At 39.7% G+C, this 11,724-nt stretch overlaps 1 protein-coding gene across 3 annotated transcripts in view; it reads right to left on the reverse strand.

Moving 5' to 3' along the window:
• Window positions 1-11,077, reverse strand: part of NADK2 (NAD kinase 2, mitochondrial) — a 43,601-nt gene extending 32,524 nt beyond the window's left edge. The window contains exon 1 of one of the 3 annotated variants that reach the window (XM_032851332.1): window positions 10,647-11,077. In XM_032851332.1, the coding sequence (XP_032707223.1) occupies window positions 10,647-10,946 (300 nt within the window). In that variant the 5' untranslated portion in view covers window positions 10,947-11,077. Of the gene's footprint in view, window positions 1-3,670; window positions 3,696-10,646 lie in introns of those variants that run through there. The other 2 variants (XM_032851333.1, XM_032851334.1) reach the window with 2 other exon arrangements.
• Window positions 11,078-11,724: the final 647 nt, after the last annotated feature.

An 11,724-nucleotide genomic window follows, 5' to 3' on the forward strand; every position in this document is an offset into this window, starting at 1 on the left:
CTACTTGAAGACCAAAGATAAACTAGTATTTTAGAAGGCAGTTAGATGACCTTTGTTCCACTTGGATTTGCAGCTCTCTTCTGTTCACATTTATGAACTCTATTTGGAATTTACCCCACGCAATCCAAACAAAGGCCGGATTAGCTCCCTGAAATTGGATAACTTTTAGATATAAAGATCTATATCCTTCAAGAATTATCTCTCCTAGTCCATTGGTGTGTATTTTTGCAATGTCACTCTTTTAAAGCATATGTCTACGAAATAATCCATAAAGTAAAATGTTGAGAGAAGTTCAAACATATCCTTAGTGCATATCCATTTAATCAACTATGAAATTTGTGCGGTAGAGAGAATTAAAAAGCATGTTTTCTTTCCTTCTCCAACTTCCCTTAATACTCTGCCTCTTGATGGTACAGTATCAGTTTTTCAAGTACATGTCCAAAATACAACCTTAAATATATTCCTTTTAGATAACTCAATTAAAAGTAAAACCAAATTTTAGGTAGCATCCTTAATACGTATTTTACCTTTTAAAAATTATTAAAAATAACAAAATATCAAAGATACATATATATAAAGAAAATTTCAAAATATATATAATCTTATTGTCCCAGGACAGTTTATGTTAATATTTTGATATCTTTCTAATCTTTTGTTTATGAATGTGGGGTTAAGAGTATTAAAATAGTTTTGTCCTTACTCTACAATCAAAAGGGAAATGTAGGTTCCTCAAAAGAGGGAGGGGAGGACACATTTGGCTATTTGATAATACACAGATGTTAACTCAAAAAGATCCACTAGATCTGATAATCTGTACACCACTTTGGAACCTAGACATAAGCTTCACATTTAGACAGATCATACTAACATCAAAAGTATTTTTTAAAGGGAAGCAGTCACCAAGGTCATAATTAGATAATCCTTCATTTAATTAAAAAAAAACATATAATAGGTTTGAAAAACTATTTTAAGAGTAGAATTTCTGAATATAAATGAACATAGCATTAACATTCAGATTATTATACTACAATTACCCAATTACAAATTAACTAAAACCGTACTAACCATCCCTCAGTAAATATGGATCACAATGCTCTTCATCTCTACTCTCTCCCTGGTGATCTCTAGCTTCGAGGCTTTCCGTGAGAGATCTGTATGCAGAGGACTCCCAACTGCTAAACCTGGCTTCTCTTCAGGGCTCCAAATAAATGTATGCAACAGTGTATCTGACATTTTTCTCTGGATATCTAACTGGAATCTCAAACTAAAATACTCAGTATCAACAGCCCTCTTAGCGCAGTGGGCAGCGAGTCAGTCTCATAAAATACTCACTATCAAACTCCTGACTTTTCTAACAGATTAGTTACTATGGTATATTATTTTGTTACAGTAATTACCTCTCATGAGCCCATTTCAAGAGTGAATACATAGCTAGAAATTGAAATCTAAAAAAATTCATTCATTCAAATATTTGAGTGCCTACTACTGTATTAGTTTAAACATTAATTTAGCACAATCAAGTGTATTTAATGGGGCACTGAAAACTGGCAAGGACAATGAGAACTAACTCAAATGTATAAGAAGTCTATTAAAATAGTTTCAACAAATGTACTGCTTCTAACCTGCTATAAATAGAACTTAAGAGTAGCTGGTCCTCAGTTTCCTGTCCAGATTTTTATCCTCTAATTTTTGGTTTGGACTATATAGAACATGTACCCAAGAATACAGGACAGAAATCCTTATGTATGATAACTGTAAATTCTAGTTTGGTTGTTCAGAAGCTTCTGTGCGCACTTCCTGGCTCTCAGCAAACTCCAGAAAATTAAGATTACTCAGCAGTTGAGTGTTAAACTGTGCTTTGAAATGGTGAAGGGGGTTTAAATTTGTGGAGAAAATAATTTTGAAGCACTAACAAAAACCTTCAAGTTTTCCATGATTTTAATAAGTCTTGCTAACAACACTAAAATTCCTAAATCTCCAAACTTGAATACAAAATTCATTTAGCATCAGAATAGTCAATATTGGGGCAGAAATATCATTTCATTCTGTTCCCACCCAGGTTGTTTTTTGTGAATTCTCTAGCAACTCATGTTCACTACATTTATTTAGAGAATACAAGTTCTTATATTAATTATTTTCTTTAAAGATATAGATGGTTGGGCTAATAAGCTTCATTAACATGGACTGGCTAAACTAGGCAAATACAAGATAAGGCATTTTATGAAATGCCTTAGTAAAAGCATCAATTAGAAAGCCTGAAATCACTATTCAACTGGCACATACAGTTTTTCCAGTTTTCTTCTCATTCAAAGGCTGATAAGAATTGCTAGCTATCCCTCCAAAAATAACAAGACTTCAAAGATTTAAAACCATACTTTAATCAAAAACACATTCTTTATGTCCTACAATGAAGAGATTAGAGAAATAACTGAAATTTAGAACACATTCTCAATTCTGTAATGCTACACCACCAGTATTAGCACCAGTTTTAATATTCCCCTCCCCCCAAAAAAAGACTGTTGATGTGCATTAAAAACAAAGTTATAAGATTATTCACCAGAATATCTGGAAAAAGCAATGTGAATCGAAAAGATCTATTTCAGTCCAACATATTTCCATATCATATTCTATGTCAGTCCAACATACTTCAGTCAAAGAGCAAAAAAGAGTTTCATTCCAGCAGTAAGAGTTTCTCCTACAAAATCTATAAAAACCAACATCACTTCTCCTTAGGTGCTCCAAAGCTAAGATACAACAAAGCATGAAAGGAGTAAAGAAGGAAACTGAACCAACAAAAATTTGCCAACCTTAAAGTTAGATGTGGTAGTTAGGCTATTTCCTAAATGATCCAATCACTTTTATTAAAATATCATAGATATTTTTACTTGACCAAAACTGAATTTATTACAAATACAAATTTTTAAGATTTATTTTATTAGTCAGTTGAATGTCACTACTTTGTACTCAATGTACTAATTCACATGAGAGCTCAATAAGGGAAGGAAATCAGTTTTTAAATTTAACACATAAGAAATGCACAAACTTTCTGGGACAATGACAGTTTGGTCCATAAACTCACAAGGCATAATTTAAGCACTCTTAAAAGCATACCCACTTACCTAAATGGTACAATGAGTGTTAATTCAGAATTGCCTTAAAATGAATGGTAACACTAGTCAACAGCTAGAAAGTAAACTTCTACCTAGCATGATCAGGCCTATTACAGTGAAGCTGAAGTATTTCTTGAGCTATATTTGGCATCTATCTTGGATCACTTCAGTTTCACTCTCCTCTTAGGTGCTTACCTTTAGTTTCTTCATCATTCTCTTTCTACTTCTGCATTCCTCTTTTTATTCTGTTCACCTACTCCTTCATATGTTGGGATTGTTCAAGGTTCCATCTTTAACTTTCTTCTCTGTTCCCACTTCATTTTCCCTGAGTTATTTCCTCACTCCAGGGACTTGATCTCCCAAGTATGTACCAGTAACTATGAAATATATACTGTCAGCTCACGCCATTCTCTTGAGCTACAGGCTCAAATTTTCAAAGGTCTACATTAAATCCCCCCACTAGTAGATCAAGTACCTCTCACCAAAACTATCCAAATCCAATGACATATTCCTCCTTTAAATTTGCTCCTCCCCCATATATCAGTTAACAATACTTATATATAATCAACAGAATAAACCCAAGTATCCCATTTAATTCTTCCCTCACACTCAATCTCCATGTGGTAAGTACAATAAATACACCTGTAAACTGCTTCTCTAATCTGTCCTTCACATTCATGCTGCCACTGCTTGACTTCTGGACATCAACTCTTCTCCGGTCTCATGCAATAGCCTGCCTCCAGAACTGCTGAGTCTTCAGTCTTTATTTCCCATTCCGCCAACCTAACCACCACCACCAGAAGGCTGCTTTCATACTAGTCCCAGAATGCTAAAGTCTCAGAAAAATTGACCCTCCACTCCACTCTTATGGGGAAAGAGAGTAGGAGTGATAGTTGTATTCTCCTGCTAAAATAGACTGAAAATTACTAGGACATAAAGCCAACTCCTGCACATGACATTTAATACTTATAAGGTCCAGCTTACCTATTTAGCGTCTATAAACTTATTCATGAACAAAGATTTCCAAACTGCCCTTAAAATGGTTGTCACATCAATTTATTGATGACAACCCACATTACTAAGAAAAAAATAAACTCTACTACATGTTAACTGGTTCAACTGTTTCATGTTATCTTTTATTTCAAATGAGTATATGCACTTAGTCATGATGTAAAATTTTTCTGACTGTGGATTAGAGTCAAAAACATTTAAGTTCTTTTTGTTGGCAAAAAGATTAACTTCCCCCTGTCTTGCTAGTACTATTCTCTCCCATTCACATATAAATTCTTCCTTATTCTTTAATATTTAATTAAGATATCCTGAACTTAAAAGATATCATTTCACACTTATCACATTGGCAAAAATGTAAAAGTCTACCAAGTGCCACTGAGAACATGGGGAATCATGGAGCTGTTCAATGCTTATGGACATATTTGTACTTCTAATTGCATTTTCTAATTAAAAAAAAAGGAAACAACCTAATTATCCAAACAATGTAATACTAGACAGCACTTAAAGTGAACTAACTTTAAAAGAAAGTAAAAAAAATCAAGACTGTCACTTCCTCCAAGACATTGGCTTAAAAACAACAACAAAAACCACATAAGCAGGGGTTAAATTCAACAAATCTTCATACCTTTTTAGTGGTCTATTTTATAAAGGAAACACTTTGAAGTGACCAAAGCAGTACCATTTTAGGTACATAATTCAGTAAATAATAGTGGCATTTACATAATGATCATTACTGTGCCTGAAAAATTAGAATTGTGCTGCTCTAAATTATGTAAATTATAGGTTAACTTGATCTTCCTAAAAATTATATAAGCAAGGAAAAGCAGACATTATTATACCTATTTCAAAGTCAAAGAGCCTGATAAATAGAGAGAGGTTATGTTACTTGCTCAAGTTTATAAAGCTAATAAACTGGTACCAGGATAAAAACTCCTATCTCCTGCTCTTAATCCAGGACTTGCCCACTACAGACTCCTAACATTCCTATGTTAGCTATACATTTCACTTCTGCTTGAAAATACTCATTAGCGCCCTAAGCTCAATTTAATGATTAAGTTATATAGGCCAATCAAGAACTATTCTGTTCCCAAGTCCCAATTCTACCAACCTTCAGTTCGGAAGAAGAGAACCAATCAGCTAACCTCTCCTTGAATGAAAAGGTCTTACAGAGGTTGGTCGAATTTCCTGCACAATCCACATCATATAGAATGAACTTTGCCAAGGCAAGAAATAACCCACACACTTGCTGATATTCTGAAATACACATTTCTGTTACATATTAACAAAGATTACTGATAGTGAAAAATAAAGTTAACTTATACCTTATTAGCTGAGAAGATATTAATGTGCATCGATACTTTACTCAAAATGTAATTCATATAATTGAAAATATAGGAAAAGCGATCATAGTAAGAAAGTATGTTATTTACAAGCTCATGGCTGGCCACATATACCTTGTTTCTAAAATCTCCCCCAGGTAATCCTGATACAGTGAAGGGGGAAAAACAGGGCTCTAAAGCACATTGGTCAATGATTACATTAATGGCAGAATTTCAGCTACTGCAATATTCAATCCTTTTACATCTTCAGGAGTCTCCTATTTAGCTGCAAATATTTATGGAAGGGAGTATATCATAAGCCTCTATTTTCCAAGCTGTATTCCACAAAATTCGACATGTTTTTCTAATCTGCAACCCCCCCAACCAAATCCTATGGTCAAATAAAAATTCTGTCTTGTTTAGGTTTATGTTTCTCAAACGTACTTAACCATGAAACTCTTGTTCATGTACCAACTCATGTTGGTAACCTCAACCTTAAGCATTCAGCACCTAAAATCTTCTGGAAGAATGATAGCTGGAATAAGGATCTGGAGCCTCCAGGAGAAAAGAACCAAAACTTATTTTTAAAAAGTCAGAACCCTTTTTGGTGGGGATGGGAAGATAGAGAGGATGATGAATAAGATAAGGTCATTGCCCTCAAGTCTAGAGAAGAAAATAATCAGATTATACTCAAAGGTGGAAAGCTCAAATATGTAAGTATTAGGAAGATACAGTAAAGAACATCTAACACAACCTTGGTAGCAGAAAGGAGCACAGCAAGGTTCCCAAGGAAGGCTTCCTGTGGAAGTAATGTCTGGAGCTTGACCTCAAAGGAAGGCTAGGAATTGGCTAGAGGAAGGAAGAACCTTCAAAGCAAAAGAGGCTGCAAAAGTAAAGACATTAACAGATGCAAATCAAACCGTCCTGAAATACCCTTTTTTCACAGACCAGCATGGTAAGACACCCAGAATGTGATACATGGCTTATGGAGGGGGGAAAGCACCTTTCACCCATTGCTGGTGAAGTTATACATTGGTACAGCTTCCAAGGAAAGCAATTTGGTGATACCTATTAAAAATTCAAATGCACATGCCTTTTGACCCAACAATTCTACCTTTAGATATTTATCTTCAAGCTTGATTCACACGCAAATAAATTAACACAAATGTTATTCATTATAGAATGTATTTTAATAAATTAAGACATGCACACAACAGAATACTATACATACTATTTTAAAGAAAGAACAAGGTGCAGAATAGCTTAAAGAGTATATAATCACTAAGTAAAAAAGGATGAGACAAAGAAAAATATTTCACTGTGCTGATTTATATGTATAGTTTATTTCTGGAAGGAAAAACAAGAAACTGCTAACACTGGCTACTTCCAGGGACAAAAACTGTGTGCCCAGTGACAAGAATAAGAGAAAGGCTTTTTAATGCACACCCTTCTGTATCTTTTACATACTGAACCATTTTAATGCACTACTGGTCAGTAATGAAAATAAAAGTAGTTTGAAATTAATGGAAAATGAAGCTCAGGACAAAAATTGATCAGAAATGAAGCTCAAGAGGTAGACAGGAGCCAGTTCATGAAGGGCCTTATTTGGCGTACTAAGTAAGGATCATAAAGTTTCCCATACAGCAGTATTTCTCAAAGTGTCATCTGGGGACCACTTGCAAACCTGGAAAGCTTGTTAAAAATGGAGATCCCTGGACAGAGCTAGCAAACTTAAGGGTGTGGTTCAGGACGGCAGAGTCTGGAGTTTCCAGGAACTGAATCACAATCTTGGGGTGCTAAGGTTCAGGCATCCTCATTTTAACAAATTTCCTAGCTGATTCTACTGGTTAAGGGGAGGGAGCTTTTGAGAAGTTCTAAGCAGAGGAATAAAGCGCCCAGATGTTCACTTTAGATAGAGGACTCTGGTGCCTGTATCTGAAAGATTTGAAGGAGTGAGATTCTGTTAAAAAGCCCTAGAAGTACTCCAGATCATATTCTTTAATTTGATAAATACTCCCATATACTACATTCAATGCACACCATGTGGCAAAAGTATCTGCCCAAGAACTATAACCTAAGCTACACCATCATTTTCAGAATACATGGTAAGGGAAATAAAATCCAAGGTGCTGCATCTCCTAAGTATGCTAAGAAAGCAATAACTAGGAATAATTTAATCCAGTAATAGAGGGACTGCCAAATGAAATTATTCTATCCCATTATAAAGATAATTAAATTAAAAAGACTAAAAATGGCAACCATTAAAGAAGGTTGCTTCTGGGTTGGGGAGGGAAGAGGGAGAGGGAGAGAAGAATAGAAACAGTTCATATTTTATTTGGTATATACTATGTTTAAATAAAACATAACTCTTTGGCCAATAAGCCATGTTTACAATGTCAAAACCCTTTCCAATCAGCTTTGATTCACTTAAAGATCTAATTTGTTGAGTGCCATGGACCCTATTAATAAAAATTCCACATCCCCGAACAGCTGCATCTCTTACGATGTAAGTAAATCATAGTAATAGTTTAATTAGCCCTTGCAAGGTAATGAGCCAGTAGAGGTAACGTACCTTCAAAGGCACCTTCCTAGAAATTCACAGGAAACATCACAAGATTTAAAAATAAAGTAGCGCAACCAATGTGAACGAGTAACTGGAAGTCAGACTTTGACTAATTTTGAAAGATAGAAACCTACTTTGTACAGGCTTTAACAACTAAGTATTTCCTCTATTTAAGTTTCTACAAAGTGAGAAAACTATGAGGGTTGAGGGTATAAAATTACACTGACACTCCATCCTTCATCTTTTATTGGCATTTTAACAACCTAACACAGACCTATTCTGCAACAAAACCAGCACCTCAACAACAAAAGAGAACCCTCTGATCTAAAACTTCAGGTTACCATGACACTACAGACATTAAGAGGTATGATGCCAGAGACTAAAGTAAGCACATGGACACTTTCTTTTATACCCAATTCAGGTGATTCGTATATCTTAATTATCTTTTACACAACTCAGTATTCTTTGGCTTGCACTCAACCTAATGCTATTCCATTCTGAACGGTGCCTTTAATATAAATGGTAAAACAAATTCAAATCAGTAAGGAGCTAATCCAATAAAACATAACTGAAATGTGCCTTGCAATTACAAAACCATGTGTTCTATAGCACAGAAATTTTAACTCAAAGTTTTCTTATCCGAAACAGCATTGCCTAGCCAAAGACAAATATTTACCTTAAAGATTTCTCTTTAGATACTCAGAGTGGGTACACTAGGTAGTTCAATTTTTAAAGACATATTGATTTGCCCACATTTTAAAAGTTTTGATTAGTGGCTATCTAGTTCAAAAGTCCCAGAATTAATCGAATTCAGAGGGCATGCATTTTCTTGAGGCCTTGAAAACTTACCACAGTTTCAAAACACCAGAACTAAAAAAGGCCTTGGAGATTATCTAATCCAATCCTACTATCACACAATGACCTAGGGAAAGCACTTTGAAAACCTGACCGTACTACAAAAAGGTATCATTGTCACACATTAGGCCCAGAGAAGTTAAAGACCCTTAGGAAGTTAACCATACAGAACTGGGCCTAGAACCCCAAGATCCTACCCCCAATCCCACACTTCAAACAGACCAACGGAGTGTACTAATTTAAACTGTTGTGAGAGGTTTTCGTAAAATTGTATAAAGAACACATTTATATGTATATTTTAACCTAAAATTTTTAACCTAAAAATCTTGCAAAACTGAGTACAATCCAAGGAACACACCTTTCCCAACACATAAACAATGCACTTGCTTCTGACATCATTCTTCCCTGCCTCATCCCCAACTTCACTCCCTGACAAAACTACTCCAACTTCCTACTCAAAGTGATTGATTTCCTCTTGTTAAATGACATAACTGTTTTCTATATATTGCTACATCTTCAAACACTAAAGAAGAGAAAACAAACCTGCACCTAGCACTTCCATCTAATGAAAGCAGGGGCCCTCCTCAATTAACTCATTAAAGAATCAAGAATGCTGAAAATAGATTCAGTACCTAAGCAGACATGATTTACAACTTCATTTTGATACCTGTACAAAACATTACAAACAAATCTGAAGATTACAAACCATACCAGAAGTTTAAAACAGGCTGCCCACTCCTGTACAGAAGTCTACAAGATTTGGTTACAGGTATGTAATTCCAAAGCTTTTTGGTGCACAGTATCAACAACTAGAGAGTTCCATACTGTTCATGGTAGCATCTTCACTCTCCTTTCCCTAAAGTTGGTGAGTAGAGAGCATGGGATCAGAAATCTCAAAAGGAGAGAGATGAGAGGGATATTCGGGATCCCCCCCCCCCCGGCCCTTGGATGGATTTATATACTTTTGCAAAGATATTGATATCTCTACTAAAGAGAGTCCATTGTGAAGCTACTGCTACGTTATGGACGCAGGCTTTTTATCTCATAATTACCAAGTTTACCTGCCCTCTATCTTGCCCTTTCTACTTAACAGCATATATCCAAAGTCAAATTTTCTCCCTTGCTAACCCCTGAACTCAAAACACGTGTGCTTTTCAAAAACAAACTGCTAGAACCTTGTCTGACGACCACGTTCCATCACGGAAAAGGCTCACCCAGACCGGCTTTCCGGAGTATCTCAGGCCTCGCAGTCCTGCAGAGTAAAAGGGGGTGTGTCCGCGGTACCAAAGCCCTCTCTGCCACCTCCAGCACCATGCCCCGGGGCCCCTTTTCTTGGGGAGGCTTGAGGACCTGTTTCCAGAGCGTCCAGACCTCAGCCACCCGCCCACCTTTCTCGGGGCTGTTGTTGCTATTCCCGAAAGGGAAAACGAGGGGTGGGGCTGGTGAGCGCACAAATGAATTCCCAACCCCTTCCCACTGGGGGCTCCTGCTCCCCCCCCCAAGTCTTTCTCCCCCGTCTTGGGGGTCTCTACGGTAACAGCGACCCTCTCCCGCCGTCTGTCCCTCTCTCCCCCGTCTCTCTCGACACACAAACATAGAAGGCGAGGAGTCCACGAGCGAAGCCAGAGGGAGTAGAGGACACCTAGCCGGGAAGGCAGGGCATCTAGGGCGCTGGGGAGGAAGGGTGGTCCCGAGCGGTCTCGCCACACCACGAAGCCGCGACCGAGCCTGGGAGTGAACTGGGGCCGCGTCCGCACACAGCAGGGAGGGGGAGGCGCCGGGACCCACCAGCTGCTTCAGGTCCTCCTCCGAGAGCTCCGCGTAACGGTACCGCTGCTGCTCGAACTCGTACCGGGTTGTTTTGGCCACCACCACCACCCGCGACGGGCGGAAGCCGCCGTCCGGGCGGCTGCCACAGCCCGCCAGCTCGCGCGGCTGCCCCTGCCCCAGGCGCGGCCGGCCGCCTCCGTCCCCGCAGAGCCGCGGCCGCGCGGCGGGGCCTCCCGCGCCCGGCCCCCTCAGCACCGCCGCCCGGCCGCCCGCCACACGCCGACAGCTGCCCAGCAAGAAGCCTCGGTAGCAAGTCATCCTCCGCCCGGCGGGGCTGCAGGCCTGGGGTCCCGCCTCGCCTCCCCGCCACCAGCAGTGCGCGCCGCCCGCGCCGCCCCGGCTTCTAACTCCGCGCCGGGAGGGGAGAGGTTAAGTGCACCGCCGTGCGTGGCCCGCGCCGCGAAGGGGACGTGCCCAGACGTTGACGGGGGCGGGGAAAGCCCGGCGGCGGGGAGGCGGGAGCGCGGGAGCCCCGGGAAGGTGGGTGGGGAAGAGCTAGAGGCCTCTGGGCTGTGGGTTTTGTTTGTTTGTGTATCGGTTTCCATCTACGCCTGCGCACTGGCCGCTTCGCCGCTCGGGGGCCCACCTCCTGCTCCACCCCCTTCCCTGGGTGGGCACCAAACCCACCCGACCGCCGCCAACTCTGTGGGCCAATCAGAGCCAGCTGCGGTTTCGGAGCCCGAGGAGCTGCGGGGATTGGCTGCGGCCAGAGGAAGGGCTGGAATTCTATTTGGAGATTGAGCTGCTTTAGGAATCCAGCTGGAACCGGTCTGAAGCAGCGCAGGAGCTTCGTCTAGGGTTTCGAGCCTCTGGCGGTAGAGCATGGCGACCCTGGGCACCTCCTCGGTTAGGTTTCCTTACTGCACTTTATCGGCTCGTATAAAACTGGAGCCTCTCATTATCGCGCAAAGACTGTATTCTTTATTCCTTCGTTTAACCAAATCTAGTCGGATGGCCGATATGACCAACGCTGGGCTGGGGGCCAAGGAGCCTGACCAAGGACCATCTGCACAATTGGTGCGGCCCAGTGCAAAAT

Source organism: Lontra canadensis, unplaced genomic scaffold, assembly GCF_010015895.1.
Source record: "Lontra canadensis isolate GAN:19392208 unplaced genomic scaffold, GSC_riverotter_1.0 scaffold5, whole genome shotgun sequence".
NCBI lineage: Eukaryota > Metazoa > Chordata > Mammalia > Carnivora > Mustelidae > Lontra > Lontra canadensis.